At 41.9% G+C, this 17,500-nt stretch overlaps 3 protein-coding genes across 5 annotated transcripts in view; all 3 read right to left on the reverse strand.

The window, feature by feature from the left end:
- Positions 1–4,685: 4,685 nt before the first annotated feature.
- LOC115767609 (amyloid protein-binding protein 2) lies at positions 4,686–11,276 on the reverse strand. The gene is made up of 7 exons (XM_030711907.1): positions 10,877–11,276; positions 7,587–8,242; positions 7,289–7,513; positions 7,074–7,175; positions 6,311–6,987; positions 6,076–6,233; positions 4,686–5,993 (listed from the first exon to the last, which is right to left on the reverse strand). Exons 1-7 carry the CDS (start codon positions 11,069–11,071, stop codon positions 5,880–5,882), a joined length of 2,127 nt encoding a protein of 708 aa, XP_030567767.1. The 5' UTR covers positions 11,072–11,276; the 3' UTR covers positions 4,686–5,879.
- An 877-nt stretch (positions 11,277–12,153) lies between these two features.
- On the reverse strand, positions 12,154–13,810 carry LOC115767616. The gene is made up of 4 exons (XM_030711916.1): positions 13,123–13,810; positions 12,832–13,047; positions 12,373–12,741; positions 12,154–12,302 (listed from the first exon to the last, which is right to left on the reverse strand). The coding sequence occupies exons 1-3, from the start codon at positions 13,567–13,569 to the stop codon at positions 12,505–12,507; spliced, it is 900 nt and encodes a 299-aa protein (XP_030567776.1). The 5' UTR covers positions 13,570–13,810; the 3' UTR covers positions 12,154–12,302; positions 12,373–12,504.
- Positions 13,811–15,318: 1,508 nt separating this feature from the next.
- LOC115767615 (smoothelin-like protein 1) overlaps positions 15,319–17,500 on the reverse strand; it is a 12,002-nt gene continuing 9,820 nt past the window's right edge. For all 3 annotated transcript variants that reach the window (XM_030711914.1, XM_030711912.1, XM_030711913.1), the window contains 3 exons: positions 16,687–16,834; positions 15,604–15,755; positions 15,319–15,506 (listed from right to left, as the gene is read on the reverse strand). In XM_030711914.1, coding sequence (XP_030567774.1) covers positions 15,383–15,506; positions 15,604–15,755; positions 16,687–16,834 — 424 coding nt within the window. In that variant the 3' untranslated portion in view covers positions 15,319–15,382. The remainder of the gene's footprint in view (positions 15,507–15,603; positions 15,756–16,686; positions 16,835–17,500) is intronic.

Consider the following 17,500-nt stretch of genomic DNA (forward strand, 5'->3'; position numbering starts at 1 on the left):
ACAATTGCCAACTCTCAACTGGTTTGCAAGTTCGCGGTTTTAACTTTCACATTGGGCGCACGCTTAATTGTGGGCTTTAATCTCGGTTAATTTGCTCCAGTTTTGTTTTTTCATTTAGTAGAAGACCAAAAAAAAAAAAAAAAAGAGAGCCATGAACACAAAACTATAACTTAAACACACACATCACAGACGAACCGCCGATTAAAGCGATGCTCGATCGAGCCGCCGTTCATGGAGTTGTTCGTGCTGTGCGGCATGTTCATATTTCCAGAAGTTACCAATGCGCATTGGCTATAAAATTCGCTCCACTCGTTCAAATTGACTCGGTACTGTTGTTGTTGTTGTTGTTGCTGTCGCTGCGTGTGAAAATGTTTAGCAAGAGCGCGTTTCAAGCATTTGGTGTCATCGAAAACGAAACTTGAACACGCTGCAATCTCCAGTTAGCCTCTGTATGAGCATCTCCTGCTAACGAGTGAGAGTCTACTCGTTAAAATTGACACTCGTTACTCGCTACTCGTTACTTGCAGACTTGCCATTGCAGTCCACTGGTTAATGGGTCTTTAGCCATACATATTGCAGTTACTCTTTCAGCCATCTCAAGTAACGAGTACCTACTCGCTAAGCTTGGCACTCGTTGTAAGCACTCGTTATTGAATAGTTAGATCTTTCAGTTTTCAGTTACTGCACGGATATAACTAACAAATTAAATGATCTATGTGGCAATCCTTTTCAAACCAACTAAATAACGATTGCCTACTCGTTAAGCATATTACTCGTTGTTTTCACTCGTTATTCAATCGTCCGATTTTGTGGTTTTTTTAATTGCACACATACATATAACTCGTTATGGCTCGCAACTTATGGCTCGCAACTTATGGCTTAAACCTTTGACTCGCTCCTTTTGATACCCCTACAGATAATCTGATCAGTAGCAGCCGCGTCTGTATTATCATGGGAAATCGTATAATTGCATTATGCTTGTAGGGGGCCGGACAATAACTCTCATTTCTTGTTTGGCCTTCAAATATGTGAGTTTATTCGAGCCAACTGCTAGTTAAATAAAAACTAGTGTCATTAATTTAAAACTCGCTACTCACGCAGACTTTTAACCTTTACACTAAACTTTTCAATTAGGCTACACGTTCGAGTAAGTCGCATAAAACTTAAGCGGAGTTCGAGCTAAATGAGTGGGGTTAAGATTCAACAAGTTTATAGTTTTACTCTGTTCCCAGTGTCAATAAAGGTATATTGGCTCCCACACAACTTTAGGTGCATATATTCCTGAAGTTGAACTCTTTTCAGCAATTGGGGAAAGGAAATTCTTATGCAAATCAATGTAATTCTTATGTGCTAGAGTTTTAAAAATAACAGTTTGAAATGCATTGCTTTGGGTTGACAGTTTTAAAGCTACTGGTTGCTATTTTAGATGCGCTCAGATGATTTTTTTTAATAAAGGCATAAACTATTGCATCAATAATGCGATTCCAAGAACTTATACAGTTGGGAAGTCACAGTTTGAAATGCGCTGCTTTAGTGTAAGAGTTTGAGAGTCACTGTAGCCTCAATTGAAACTGTTGCTAGTTACCTTTTCTACACAAAACACAGTCGGTTGCATTTCAGTTGCGATTTCAAGAACTGCTACAGTTTGAAATTCACTTGGGATAACAGTTTGAGAGTCACTAGCCACAATATTAACTGCATTCAGATGCTCTTTGTACTACTGATGCCCAGAACTGTTGCAGTTTGAAAGTCACAGTTTGAGGTTCATTGCCTTCAAGTAACAGTTTTACAGTCTCCAGCTGCAATGTTTAGCCGTACTCAGTTGGTTTTTGTTTTAAACCATAAACAGGGTATTGCGTAGTCGGTTGCAATCGTTTTGAGATTTTAATAACTTATTTATCGCACGATTCATATGCACAGATCTGGAACAATAGCCGTACTGCTGTTGAGGTAGGGTACCTAATGGGCCTGCCTGGCTGCACTTCGCACAGTGTCGCTAATCATGGGCATGGGAATTGGGGAATTGGGAATGATGCTGATGCTGATGCTGATGATAACTGGTTGTGCACAGTTCGTGATAAACAATAAATAATGTTGAAACATAATGATGGGGTTTGTTGCAGCTGCCACATGCGATGCGAAGTTGACAAATGCGGCTTGTGGCATTCCCATAACCATTCCCAGACGATTGTCTCTCCTTTTTTTGTTCGCTGTTGAAATGTCTGCGCGTGCGTGTGTGTGTGTGTGTTGGTGTGTGTGTGTGCCAGTTTCACAAGCGTTTTGGGTGAAACTCGGCCAGTTGAGGCCGTGTGGGCCCATAAGAGCTGCAGCACTTTGGCCATAATCAATGTATCTGCATCTGTGCCCCAGCTTTGGGCCTGGCCAAGCGCTGGCCGCCATTTGGCCGCAGTAAGAAGAAGAACAACAACACGCGCTTCAAGAACCAGTCGCAATTATAAATAATCATTTGCCATTACGTTTGCTGCAGCTTTTAGTTTTGGTCAGTTTCACTTTTAAAAAAAAAAACCAAAAAATAACAACAACTATCAAGACCGAAAATCACGTTAATATTCAATACGCATGCGCGCTCTGCTTAAGCTGAATGAAATGCGCGAACCGTACGCAGCCGCCCAAAGACAGCAACTGATCGATGTAGCTTCAAGCGGCGGCAGCCGAAGTTGCTGAGCCGTTGCCGAAGCCGAAGTTTGAGCGACGATCGACGAACGACGACGAACGACGACGACGAAGACGAAAATGTGTCAAAAGCAAAAGCTGCGCTTCAATGGCAGCGAACGCCGTCGCGCAGCCTGCCAACAACAAGTGCTGCATGTTTTTGGCAGCTTTGCATTTGTGTGCGTGCGTCGGCGTGTGCGTGTGCGTATGCGTGTGGGCGGCCTGCAGTGCAATTGAAATGCTACCGAATGGACGGCTGCGACGTCGGCGTCGGCGTCAACGTCAACCTTTATGCTGCTTTATCGCCCAAGTGAAAACACTTAAAAACAACTTTTACAATGTCGCCGCCGCTGTCGCTGCCGACGCCGACGCCAAAGAAAAGTGACAGTGGGCCAAATGAATAACAATTAAAAATGGGCTCTAACTACTTGGCCCACACAGACAAAAGACAACAACGCTCTGATCGTATTATAGATAAAAAAAACAGATAAATAACATTTACGAGTGCTTTGCTTAAATCTAAACTTTTCATTCAAGCTGGGATTTCATGAAGTGGCCTTTTTTGTATGCTCTTTCGCATAGACAAAGCGAGTATATTGGTTTTACACTTATTCAGAAACTATACAGATAACCTATGAAGATAACTTTGTACATTTATGATTTGATCTACCCACCTCTAAGGGGGCGTGGCATAAAGGCAATATCGATGTAGCTGAAGATGTTTTCAACTATTCTGAAAGAGTATTAAGCAGTCGGTTGTACTCGACCGCAAAGTTATGTTTGCCTTTTTTTTCCTAATTTCGAGCTTAACACTAGATCTAAGAAATTTAATTGCTAATTAAATCTTAAAAGGAGGGAACAAGTATATATGACAAGCCGACTATTAAATACCCTTAGAAGCATTTCAAACAAAAGCTTTAATTACGCCCGATTGTTACTATAGGTAACATACGATATAATAGTCCGATTTGATATAAAAGGGAAGATATCAGTATTTTTTACGCGAGATATTCAAAAAAAAAAATCAGCAAAAAAGGTTTCATTTTCGAACCGATTCCGATTTTGAGAAATTTGATTCGCCACCTGCATTGGATGGCATTTTAATTTCCAATCTACTAATTTTCGGAATCCAGATCGGAAAATGGCAAATCGAGTTTGTACGCGGACTAGAACAGAATCAGGCACGGGAACTATTTGCAAGACAACGACGATGGTAAAACGAGCTTAAAAGCAATTCCTTTTCGGATGCGAACTGGAAGCGACCGCCACTTGGGGACAAGGATGGGCAAAGGCCATCGGAAATGGCGCGTCTGCCGGAACAGGCTCAACCAATGCCGCCTGCCGGTCCGGCAAGCGCGTCTTGAAGTCCGGCATGCTGATGAGCTCGCCAAGGACATCGGATTCGGTTTCGCCCTCTTCCTCGGGTATGGTTGGCAGCGTCCTGGGCTTTTGCAATCGCTTCCTTGTCAACAAACAGGAACAAATGAAACTGCGCTGCTTTACCATCTGCTGGAAGTTCTGCATTTTTGCTAGACGAAAATTTATGCTACCTTCAATTAGAATTTATTCTTAAAATCTATACAGAATTAAATCAAACTAACTTAGTCTATTGTTTAAAGCCAAAAACAATGCATACGTGATGGCCGAGCATAAACACAAACTTTTTACGAATGTGAACAAAAAAAAAAAACGGCAGTTTTATGCTGCCCGTAAAACGTTTAAGAAGCACGCACAAAGAGGAAATGGAAAAAAAAACAAGCTGCGGAAACGTGACAGCTGTCAAGGAATTGAAGAAACAAGTACGAGTTAATTAATATGACAGACTAGGGAATACCCTGTACTCAATCAACTTCGCAATCGCTCAACAAAAAACTTAATAAATGGCATACAAAGCAGAATTGTAGAGATAAAACGTAAAGAAAATTCTCAAAAAGAAAGCTATTTGAGGCGATTGATAAAAGATTTGGATTACAATAAATTCGAAATGTATTTAATGCGCCAAAGCTAAAGCTTTTGTATAATATACATCATTATTGAAATAGTTTTTATTGCTTTACATTTTATTATTACGATTTTGAGATTGGGCATTCGAGTTGATGCCAATGCCAAATTGTTGTTGGCTACAATATTGTTGTTAGGCATATAAGTCGTTAATTATACATATTGTATATTATATATTATATATATATATAGTACTAGGCATAGGTATCGTTAGTTGTATAAAGTGTACTTATTTATGTAATTTTCGCTTCACGAGTCACACAGTTAAGTGAAAAGCTAACTCCTGCTCCTAACGGACATTACAGATTAGGTTTAAGAACTGGAATTCAAGTGAACCAATTCCTTGGCGCTAGCTTAAAACGCATACCGCAAACGATTGGGCGGCGTGTGTCTAGAGAGGAAGAGGAGGGAATTTAACGTATGATTGATTGATTGATGATACAAATACTTTGTACGTATTTAACAATTATGTATCATTATTCATATACAACGCTACATATAGTTCTATATATATATATATATCGAAAGATCCGATGCACTCATGTGCTTGTGTTTGTGTGTGTTTGGATCGTCGCGTCTAAACTATGTATTGTATTATTAAACTATCAAACAGCTAATTTGTTTATACATCATTATATTTATATGTCTGCGTAGCATTTAATTTGTAATTTTTAAATTTTTAAATTGTGCTACAGCTTTTGCATTTGCAAATCCTTTAACAAACGATTGGTCTAAAAAATTATTGAACAACATATTCATTGATTATCAGTAATCAATATATACACACTGTATATATATATATATATATATCAATATATGTTAGGCAATCACATCATATATTCGTATTTTAGAATTAAAATATGAACGATTATTGGATGTACAAGATTTTCGGTATTTGTATCCAATTACGAGGTGTGTGTATCTGTGTGTGTGTTTGAGTGTATCTAAATTAGAGGATAACTCATTTCAAGGCCATTTCGTTGCCTGAGTTGGGTTTGGAATACAAAACGTAACAAAATTAAATTTAGAATATTTCTTCGGTTCTTCTACTTCTGCACTTTTTGTTGTTAACATTTCATTGTTTAAATCAAAATTTAAATTTGCGTGTGTGTGTGTGTGTGTGTGTGTGTGTGTGTATGTTTCATGTATATAGAACACCTAACCAAGACCCAATTGCAGATGCACTTTGATCCATTCGCTTGCACTCAATTCTTGCTGGGCTCCGGCGGCGTAGGCACGCGTTTGACGTTCATGCTGAAGAACTTGGTCTTGACTTGATCAATGGTGTAATCCAGCTCGATGGCAGGATAGCTGGACTTCTGCCGATGGGAACGGGAAATTAAATTAATTAGACATTATAAACTAAGCAAAAAAAAAAAGGTGTATAAACAGTGCATTTACGTTTTGTGTTATATTCTGGCCGCGCAGCAGCTGCCAGTTCTCTAGAATGTGAGCATAGCGCAAATACTTCTCGAATTCGTGTAATGTCTCATAGACATGGCACAGTCCCAGATAATCATATTCCAGGCCAGAGTAGCTGCGTCCAAACAAACGCAAGCCTGTTACGAGGAGAACGCAAAGGAGAATCCAATTAGTAATAGAAACGAGACGGAAGAGAAAACAACTTTTTGCTCACTTATATCGATGCTGCGCAGATATAGATCCTCGGCCTGACGGAATTTCTTCATCTGATAGTTGTAGAGGGAGGCGAGATGGCCAATGGACAGGCCCACCTCATAGTCGTAGGGGCCGAGCAGGTCAGTTTTGATCTTGATCGCCTTCTGATGCATACGTTCGGCCTCCTCGAATCGATTCATGGTCTGATATAGCCGCCCCAGATTGCCATAGTGCTTGGCCGTCTGCACGTTCACCTCGCCGAACACCTCCAGCGAGAGTTGGAGTGCAAAATTGTGCAGCTCCTCGGACTGATCGAGCAGATCGTCATCACCCATGCCATCGGCAATTTTATCCAACGCTATCTCCTCCAGCAGCAGGGCCTTAACACGCTTGGCCGATGCCAACATCAGATGATTGCTCGGCACCAGATTCTTCATGATGTGCACAGCCTCGTCGACATGCTCCTGCGCAAAGCTAAAGTCGCCAGTGCTATATTCATGGACATAGTAGGCATACGATAGATCCTCATGGGCAATTGCCACATGAAAGTTCATGTTGCCAAAGATGCCGCGACGCACGGCCAGCGCCTCCTTGTAGACCTTTACCGATTGAAAAACGGAGTCGACGTTCAGCAAAAAGAAACCATAATCCAGCAGTGCATCGCCGTATTTCTGATGATTGGGCCCAAATTGTTCGCTGTGCGCGAGACCGACAGAGAGAGAGAGAGAGAGATTAAGTGTGAATAAGAGCGAGAAAGAGAGAGAGTTGATTGTTTCGTTTACCGGGCTCGGCGCACCGCCTGGCAGATGAGCAAATTGGCGCGTGCAAAGTCACGCTTCACCACGCAGGCCTTGGCCGCCTGTCGCAGCACATCGATGGCAACGCTGGGAGAGATTGATTAAAGAAATCAGCACATATTCTAGATATCTCTGTGTATGAGTGTGTGTGTGTATGTGTGTGTATGCATGTGTGTATGCTAGCTTGTGTTGCAGCGTACCGTGTGGGCGCGGACATTTCCAAGTGGCGCATGGCCTGCACGCTCCACATGTGACTATTGTTGTACTCGTTGCGGGCAAAGTACATGGACGAGATTTGCGTATAGGCCATGGCAATCAGGGCCGCCGGCACCGCATCCGTCAGCATGCCGTTGAGCTCCATCAGTTCGCCAAAGGTCTTCTGGGCCATCTTAAAGTTGCAATGCGACGACTCTGCGTAGAGCAGGCTGCAAAAATATATGAAATTGTTATCAAATTCTGTTCACAAAGTAGATAGAGAGAGATAGATTATTCTGTTACCGCTGCAGGCAATCGAGACGCAAGACCAGCTCATCTTTGAAGGGCCGCATGCGTTTCAGTCTTTCGTTGAGGCAGGACAACACTGAAATGCTCTCCTGCATCCAGCCGGCCACGGACAGAAAGCTGCCCAGACGCAGACCCAAATCGATGGCCATGATATCCTCATCGGGCAGCGCTTCCATTGGCACTGATTCGCCGGCAGCTCCATCTCCAGCTCCATCTCCGGCTCCAGCTGCAGCTGCAGCTGCTGTCTGTTTGTCGCTGAGAGTCATGTGGCTCAGGCAGCTGGCGGCAATGTCAATAATTTGCGTTTTATCATAGTCAATTTGCGGCAGCAAGGCGGCGGCCTCTCCAGCTCCAGCTCCAGCTTCGGCTTTAGCTGCAGCTCCGGCTGCAGTTGCCAATGCCCCCGCCTTATCGCCATCGCCATCGCCATCGGCCTCTTCATTGTACTGTGCCTCTGTCTGGGACAGAGCATAGCGGCCCACGTAGGCTTCGCTGAGGCGATGCGGCAGCGTCTTGTTGCTGGCCATCAATGCGGCGACAATGCGCAGCAGCTTGCCGCGCGCCGATGTGTAGCGTACGAGTGGACGGAATACATCCAGATTGGACAGCTCCTCCAAGAGTGTATCCTTCAGATCTTCGCGCTGTGACATCTGAAAAAGAAGTCAATTAGCGCGAAAATAAAAGTGATCATAGATCGACTAATATTGCAGATGGTAAGAGCTTTGAGCTTTAAGGGAGCTTTAAGTGAGCTTTATTATGTAAAAGCTCTTTTAAAGTTCAAAGCTCTTTGTAATTAAATATAATGAGCCTTTAATGCTGCACATAAATGGCATCAGTCAATTGATCATTGTGTATTTGAGCTGTAAGTCAAGTTGAGCTCCATTAAAATTGTAGAGCTTTGAGATTTAAGTGACAGTAAGAACAATAAAGTTCCCTTAAAGCTCAAAGCTCTAAGCATCTTAACTGACAATTGTTAACAATATTATACATTTGAGCTTTAAGTCATATTGAGCTAGAAGCTCTTTATGTTTATCATTTAAGCTATTATATCTGCACTTTAATCTTTATATCAATAAAACAGTTTGTCCCGACTGAATAACTGATCGGTGCCCAAACTTTAAGAGCTTGAAAGCTCAGTTTTTTTGGTTTTATTATTTTGTGGGGATTCGCAAAGACGGCGGAAAACAGTTGTATGAAACATTATTGTCCAACATCCCATCTGCCTACAACTTGTTTTTAAAGTTCTTTGTAAAAAATTTAAGGTGTTTTTTTACACTTTCGCAAAATCCATTACTCCTAGGTACAAAAATGGGGACCAAAGCTGTGTCCGATCGGACTCTTATCTTCTTTACATGAGATTTTAGATGATTCAACTACAATCGCATAAAATATTGTGGAAGCCTTTATATTCTGCGATTTATCGTTTGCTGTCAAAATATTTGCACTGTTACACAACACTGACTTTGAGTGCACCAACAGATATTGCTATTGTCATGAGCATGCAAAATTTAGCCGAGAACGAAGCAAATTAGTGTGGGAAAATGCAAAGTGACGGCTGTGCAAGAGATGCTGTTAAATCAGGGAGAGGTGTGCTATTACACAACACTGCTTTTGAGTGCTGCGTCATTTTAAGCTTATGGCATGACTCTGTATTATTTTCAAACGAGATCAGCAATAAAAAATAAAAACACAATTATTAGTTGACAAATAGTGTGGGAAATGAATGCGGCTGCTGGGTGAATGCCAGATCTTTGATGTGTTGCACAACACTGGCACTTTAAGCTTATGTCATGCATTGTAAACAAATGAGAACGAGGCTTTGCGAAAAGGCAGTGTTGTCAAAGAAATGTAAAAATTACTACATTTTGAGTTAGGGCTCATGATGATGCGTTATTGTACGAGAGCGATTCGAAAATAAAAGTAGCCAGTGTTTAAAAACAACCTTTTTGTGGGAAAATTAAGAGAGAAATACGAGATTTTGACTGTGAAGCATTAAAAATCATAATACCCGTGCACGAAGCCAAGACGAAAAGGAAACAGTGCTCGAAAGCAGGAATGGGAGAGCTGTCAAAATATTGTAAGGCTATCTCTTGCACATCACTAGTTTTAAATGGGGCTAAATGCGAGTCATAGGACTGTCATGAAGCCCACAAATATCAGCCGAGAGGTAAAGGAGCCACTGTTGAAAGCAAGATGCTGCGTAACTTAAGCTATCGGATTAGCTAAAGGATTAGTAGCTTAATGATCTAGTGTTTAGTAAGGCAAAGCAGCCAGTGTTGACAAAACTGAAAGAGCGTGGAGTAAGTACTATTGCTTAATCCAAGCAAAGCTCGCTGCACAACACTGTGAGCTTATGTCAACAAGCTTTATGATCTTAAGACTAGACTTAGACTTAGCTATACTAGCTCCTGTTGCGATATAGTTGCACAACACTGGCTTTGAAAGCGGATCTCAGCGGGCCCCATAACAGTCATGGACGGCCATTTTGCAGAGCTGATAACTAGCCGGGTTGAATGGCTGCGCCCCAGAAGGATGCCCGTCAAACGAGCGCACCGACAGCGCGAATGCGCTATTTTTAGCCGGCGACAGGCAGCATCATCAGCTGCTGCGGCCACATTGTGGTCGCTACTGCTAATAATTTATATTGTAATTGCAGAGCTATTATGACAAGCGTGCGTGTGTGTGTGTGTGTGTGCGTGTGTGTTGAGGCATGCGAGCAATGCCGAAGTGTACATGCCCTTACGCAGCGAATGTTGTTTAAATTAAGATAGAGTGTATAAACAACAGTTTATTCAAGATATCATATCGCACAGCTATGTCAATGATATCTAATGCCATGTGGTTTCAGACATGATTTACATACATACATACAAGCACACGCACACACACACACACACGCATACAGTTGCGGTCGTGCCAGCTGTGCGCGTTTACCAGAAGCTTCTACGCGTAAACATAAACAGTGGAAAGCTTTTGGCTTGGCACGAGCTTTTCGGTTTCTTTGTAGCTCAAACAAATGAAATTCCCCTAACTGTATATCAAAACAAAACACCAAAAATTGTGTTGTCCTGTTGCGCGAACCAGAGAAATAAGAGAAACGGCAAGAAAGTGCCGTAACAGCGCGCAGCGCAGCGATAAGCAGCACGCACACAAACACACACGCACACAGACAGTTGCTTGCGTGTGCGTGCATGCGTCGCAGCTGATTTTGTTATTCATTATTTTTTGCAGCCTCTTTCTGCGTGCGTTTTCACTTTGTTTTCTTTTGAGTAGCAAAAACTTACCAGCTCGTAGACATCGATCAGCAGATTGCGCGGCAGCTCCGGCAGCTTGCTAATGCGCTCCAGTGTCGGCACTTTGCAGTCCAGGCCGTTGACAACGGCCATCAATGACAGATCGTACAGTGGCTCGGGGCTGTTGTTGTTGTTGTGCCCGGAGGCCGATGACATCAAAGCCAATAGCTGCTGTTGTGCAGCCATTTTGCTGCTCTTGTTGTTTTTGTTTTGTTTTGTTTTTGTTTTGTATATTTTTTTTGTCTTTCTGTTTCTGTTGTTTATTGTTTATGTAGCTCACTTAGTTTCTTTGGGCTTAAATTGCTAAACAAAATCTGCTTTAGCATGTATAAAAAAAAAAAAGAACCTGTCGCGCACGAGAGGGGGGTGGGGGGGAACAAGTTGTCGATCTCTGTGGCGCAAAAATAAGTTAAAAGAACGAATATATGTTAATTTTACAAATTAGGCTTTGCCACAAGTGCCCGTCGAAAGCTAAATTATAACTGTCAATAAGTTGCAGTGACGCACGCACGCACGCACTGTGGCTGGCTGGCAACAGTAACAGAGCGACAACAACACCAAAGCAGCAGCAGCCAGCAGCAGCAGCAGCGGATGACACTTGCGCTAACTTCACTTTCTTTTGAGACGTTCTTCGTTTTTCCTTTCTTTTTTTGTTGTTGTTGTTGCTGCTGCTGCCCAGTGCTTGGCACCTGCGGTCAATTTCACTGCTGCTGCCTGAGACAAGTTGCTCTTTGTTACACACAAGCACACAGAGCCACACACACACTCTCACATACAGCAATCACACGATACGCACAGCAGGTCCAAAAAAAAAACTTGCTGAATTTGATTTGTTTGCTTGTTTTTTAATTTTTTGAGCACTTACACAATATTGAATGCATTTAATTGTTGTTACATGTACCAAATTGCACGTCAAACTGCCCGCCTGCTGCACTTCTTGCACCGTTGCAAGTATTGCAATTGATGTTCTTTTTTATGTTTCGATTTTATGCCAAAAAAATTTTTATTATTTGACTTGGGGATGATAGCAGCAAACAACAATAGCAGCAGGAATCGCCAGCTTACCAAACTGCCAGCCTATCGATATTTGCTGTCATCTAACAGTGCGCTGTCACGTAACAGCAGGCCAACTTGTGTGCGTTAACATAGCGCAATTATGCGTTAACTAGCGCAGTTGTGCGTTAACGGCCTACTAACCGTCGAATTTGAAATTTTAGTAAGTACTTCATTTTAAAATCCAATATATTTTAGTTTTTTTTTTTTTTTTTATTGAATCAGTGGCTGCTGCTGCATACGTAACGCTGCTGTGCCTGTCACTCGTATCGATTTGCAGTGCAGTGCAACGTCACATGGTTTTCAACCGAATGCCGTTCTGTGAGTCTTTGTTTTATTGATAAGCTTCACAATTTTGATTATACTGAAAGCAAAAAAAAGAAAAGGCATTAATAATACGGCCCACACCAGTATATGAAGGGAATGCAAACAACCTATTTGATAAATTCATCCAAAAGAGAGAAGCTGCCTGCCTTGATTTACTTTTCGCCTGTTATTGTATTCTTCTTGCTTCTCTTCTCGCTTCTACTTCTTCTTCTTCATTTTGTGGTTTATTTTTGTTAACCCTAAAACAGGTCAAAGGAATCGTCTTCAACCTCCACCAGGCCAAAATCATTGGTGCTGCCAAACATCCACCAATGTCGCAGTATATTCCGTATGAGCAGGAAGCGTGTCGTCACAAATTCAAAGAAATGAAAGAATAGGGCACTGGACGTCAGCAGAGCACAGGAGGCGACAAATACCTCCTGTACCGTTAGCTGTTCGGTGCTGCCCTGATTTAGATTATCCATGCAATGCAGCACCTGTACACAAGTAAAGAATCGCAAATAAGCATCGATCGCTCCAATTAGCAGCTGTTGCCACAAACGCTGCCACCTGCTGCTAACGCTCACCTGCTGCAGTATGACATGGGCGAGCGGCATTAGCGATGCACTGAACAGCACATGCTTCACGATCATGCCGCAGCAGCGGCCGCAGCAGAAGGCGCGCACCATTTGCTTGACGCTCGCCCGATCCGCGGTTATGTTGAACGTGGCATTGCAGATCTCGCAGCGATTGTCCCGTCTGTGCATTATCCAACGCTTCAGGCACTTCAGATGTATATAGCCCTGCAATGAAACAGTTACTCTGCCTCTCTCGCACGCTCTCTCTCGCTCTCTCTCTCTCACTCGTGGTGAACTTACCACGCTGCCCTTGCACTTGCAGGGACAGTTGATGATCTCCATGTCGCTGCGATTCCAGCGACAAATGCGGCACGAATTGCCAAACTCATTGGCCGAGTGGACGCTCTCCTGCATTGCCTGACCCGGCCCGGATATTGGCAATACGAGTCCCAGCTGTGTGGCATCAACACAACCGTCGCTGCCGCTGCCGCCGCCGCTGTCGCTGCCGCTGCCGCTGCCGCCGCCACCGTTGCTGCCCCCAGCTATGCCACACGTGCCGGCCGCCTCGCTTGGATTCTGCATCTGGACGTGGTGGGGCGTTGCCAATATTTGGGGCGTGACAGCGCCAGCCACAACGCTGTTGAGCAGCCGCAAGGCGGTCGCCTCCGATAGCTGCTGCTGCTGCTGCGACGACTGCTGCTGCTGCTGCTGCTGCTGCGACTGTTGCTGCTCCTGCTGCTGTGCCATGCCTGCTTCAATGCGCAACAGACCGCGTTCTGCAGTAATCCAGGCTGAGGATGTGGGGAGTTGCGCTTGGTGTGGTGGGTTTGGTGGTTATGTATAGACTTTGTGTGCGCGTAACGAACTAAATTTTGATGTACGAATTTCACACGTAATTTTGTTTGGACATTTTACACAAAACTTAACGTTAGACTTTCACAGCACGGCTGAGATTCGTTTCGGTTATGTTTCACAGCTCTCCACCTGACAGCTGTTCTCATGCCAACTAAACACATCAATTCAATCTGGACGCCAGTTTCCAACAAAATATATATACAATACATAACCTCACTTTGCTCAACATAACCTCACAATGCGCGCATTTCATTCACATTGTTAAGGTTATGTTGTTGCAATGGCTGGTGACAGTCCTAAGACATATATTGGAGCAACAATTTAGCATATCTCATTCGAAATGCGAATAAGAGTGCGCTTGTTGGCAGTGCCCGACTAGCAGATACCCTACTACCAACTACCGTGACTTAAAATCGATTCTTATCGATCTGGATATGGAAGGAGATATCGATATATATAGCTTTTGCAAATTCAAGTCTCTATCTTTAACGCGAGTAGTTCGGCTCGGCTCGTTGTCCAGAACAAGAAGATGCTCTGCTTGTTGCACACATTTGCACAAAACAAATATACCCTGTTTACCCATTTACAATGGTTGCAGGGTATAAACATGAACAAACTAAAAGACATATAACTGTTAAAATAAACACAAGATGAAGAATCTTGAGTATTGAATGCCCTGTAAAAATGTGGCTTGGAAATGCTTCAATATAAATACAATCTGTCAATTATACAAATATGTGCGGTATGATACCCTTTAAATTTTTCGAATTTATCAACTCTTTTATGCAACTTTTTGCAACTTTAAAAAAATAGTTTTTGTTGTTTATAAAAATAAAGAAACTCTTAAAAAAAAGCTTTAAAATTGCTTTAAAAAATTATTTTAAACATTCGATCAATAAAAAGACATGTAAGCGAATGTTTGTTTTTTTTTTCTTGTATTTTTTTTTTTTTGTTCAATGTTAATATTAGCTGTAGATACAATAATATTATTATGTTGATATCGCATTTCGCTTGCGAGTTAGTAATTTGTTCGTATAATTTCGCTCGCTTCAAAGATTGAGTAGTATTTACGCTGGTAGAGGGGTAGGGGCTGAGGGGAATTGAGTTCTATGCTCGTAGAATCGATTCTCGCTCTTACTTATCAAAACTCAGCGGGGTTAGTAAACTTTGCGCCTTGCTCCATTTTATCTCCATTTATAATTAAGATTATGACAAAAAAAATTCAACAATTATTGCATAAGTATTTAGGTTCAATAACAAATAATAATAATAATAATAATGATAATAATAATCGTAATAAAAAAAATATTGGTAAAATAATCATATAAAGACAAAAAAAATATTAAAAAAAAAAAAAAACAAACACAAAAAACGTACAAATGTCCCGTTAGCTGTTCAATGCGACGAGCCTGCCATTTGTGGTTAAAACATGTAGTATATCAAAAATGTTGGGTTATTTTATAGGGTATCTATATGGGATACAGTTATGTGGGATGCGTGTGCTCCAACGCCAAATGCCAAAAGGTCTACAAATTTGCCTGAAGAGGGGCCTGCATTTACATTTTCTTTCATTCATTCTTTCTTTCTTTCTCTTTTGCTTAAAATTTAATGAACAGTTATTGCTGTTGTTGTTGTAGGCCACGCGCTGCTGCTGCTGCTGCTGCTGTTGTTGTTGTTGTTGTTGTTGTTGTTGTTGTTCTTGCTTTTACTGGCAATTGCGAAAACGCCGATAGATGCTCTGCACATAGACAAAGACGCACTTCCAGTCGGGCCGGCTCATCTCCACCATGTCTTCCACATCCAGCAAGGGCGCAATGCCAGCTTTCTCGCTAAAGAGAGCGAGAGCGGGTGCGTGAGAGAGAGAGTGAGAGAGAGAGAGATTAGTTAACAGCTGGCCAGTGTTGTTAAACGGCAAGACAGACTTACTCAGCCACGCTGAAGGCCAGCTCAAAGTTGTGTTTGCGAGTTTGTTTAGTTAGTTTACTGTAGTCAAATGCATCTGGCAAGAAATGATGTATCAGCGCACAAAAGGCCAAGCCGTCTGACCAGCTCGAGCTAAAGTTGCTTATTTGGACGTTCTGCGAATAACACGGGATGAAACAAATTGTAATAAGTGATGTTTTTCTGTTTAAACGGGCAGAAGGCGGGGCATTTGGGGCGTTGGATTGAGCGGGCATAAAACAGCTCAGCTTTGAACTTAAAATGTTTTCTTTTTTATTATCAGCAGCAGCAGCAGCAGCAGCGACAGCGCAGTAGCAATAAAGCAATGTTTGTTTTTTTTTTTTTTTTTTGTAGTATTATTTGCTGTAAGCTCCAGCCCCAAAAAGCAAATGGCAAGAACAACAACGACAGCAACAACAACAATAGTAATTATATTAATAATTATTATAATAATACGAATTAAAAGCAGTGTATATGAGCAACGTTTACGGTTACTTTTGAATGAGAGTAAAAGCTGCGCTTCTGCTTCTTACTCCTCTGCTTCGACTTCGGCCGCACGACTTCCAGCCAATCGCAGGCTGTTGCGTGCGCTTATAACTGTTTTCATTCTTTCTAGTTGCGTGTTTGCTTGTGTTTGTGTGTCTGTGTGTCTGTGTGTGTGTGTTTGTGTGTATGCATGTGTGGATGAGTGTTGCTCAAAAGCTCAGCCAGCGGTTAGGCGTTGTTGTGTTATTGTATTTACGCTTTTGTTTTGGTTATTTGATTTTTGTTTTTTTTTTTTTCTTTTTTTTTGTTGGCGTTAGATTTTGTTAAACATTATTTGCAATATGAAAACGGAACGGCAGTAAAAATACAAATACAAAAAAAAGTCAATCGAGAGCAAACAAAATCAAAAACAAAAAAAAAAAAAAACAAAAATATCAATAATAACAAAGAAAAGGCAACAAATAACGGTCTATGTGGCTGTGGCTTTGCGTTTGCATTTGGCTGTTTTTCATTTTTGGTTGGTATTTTTCGTTTTTTTTTTTTTTTGTTGGTATTTGGTGGTATTTTTTAGGATTTGGATACCTCATATTCCTGCGTTTTGTGCTGACACCACTGCAGAAGTTGATCCTTGACAGTGGCGGCGCGCGCATTTAATGCCGGATCGGTAAATTTGAATAACGGTTGTGCTGAACCGCCGGGGGTCGTGGGTGTGCTTGTTGTTGGAGATGATCTGAACAAATGATTCAAGGTTGGAGGGGCAGACGTTTTAGCGAAACTCACACAATTTGTATTTATTTTTTTTTGTTTTGTCTTAGATTGTTTTCTTTTTTGTGTTTTCTTGTTTTCTTTATTATACATAAATTTTGTTCGAGTTGTTTAGTTTGTTTGTTTATGTGTGTGTGTGTGCGTGTGTGTGTGTGTGCGTGTGTGTGTGTGTGCGTGTATGATTTTTTGGGTTTGTGTTAGATTGGGAAACAACAATAATTATTTATATTATGCTTACAATAAGTCAGATATGGCATAACGGTTCTTTCTCGTGTGTGTGTGTGTGTGTGTGTGTGTGTGTCTAAAGTTTTTCGGTATCGAAGAGACGACAGGTGTGTAAGGAAGTGTGACAGAGACAGAGAAACAAACAGACAGAGAGAGAGAGAGAGAGGGAGAGCGAGAGAGCTGCGTGCGCAAACCCAGTAGGCTAGAGCAAGACAGGGACACATTAATATACACATACACATACGCATGTATGTGCACTACGTGAAAGGAACGCAATTCAACATTTTACAATTTACCTAAAAACATTAAGAACTTCACCTAGGCACAAGAGACATTTATATTGCCGACAACCAACACCAGAAAATGGGCATAAAATATAAGGCGAAACTAGTGAATGTGTGCATGT

The sequence above is a fragment of the Drosophila novamexicana genome, unplaced genomic scaffold (genome assembly GCF_003285875.2).
Source record: "Drosophila novamexicana strain 15010-1031.04,08,12 unplaced genomic scaffold, DnovRS2.1 tig00001415-arrow-arrow-pilon, whole genome shotgun sequence".
Classification (NCBI taxonomy): domain Eukaryota; kingdom Metazoa; phylum Arthropoda; class Insecta; order Diptera; family Drosophilidae; genus Drosophila; species Drosophila novamexicana.

What these genes read in the sequence shown, in the direction of transcription:
- LOC115767609 (XM_030711907.1), bottom strand. Translation starts at nt 11,071, where the DNA reads ATGGCTGCACAACAGCAGCTATTGGCTTTGATGTCATCGGCCTCCGGG. An exon ending in TGATCGATGTCTACGAGCTG is followed by an intron (nt 8,243 to 10,876) that starts GTAAGTTTTTGC and finishes CTTCTTTTTCAG; the next exon opens with ATGTCACAGCGCGAAGATCT. An exon ending in TCTGCGCAGCATCGATATAA is followed by an intron (nt 6,234 to 6,310) that starts GTGAGCAAAAAG and finishes TCCTCGTAACAG; the next exon opens with GCTTGCGTTTGTTTGGACGC.
- LOC115767616 (XM_030711916.1), bottom strand. Translation starts at nt 13,569, where the DNA reads ATGGCACAGCAGCAGGAGCAGCAACAGTCGCAGCAGCAGCAGCAGCAG. An exon ending in GCAAGTGCAAGGGCAGCGTG is followed by an intron (nt 13,048 to 13,122) that starts GTAAGTTCACCA and finishes GTTTCATTGCAG; the next exon opens with GGCTATATACATCTGAAGTG. An exon ending in CCCATGTCATACTGCAGCAG is followed by an intron (nt 12,742 to 12,831) that starts GTGAGCGTTAGC and finishes ACTTGTGTACAG; the next exon opens with GTGCTGCATTGCATGGATAA.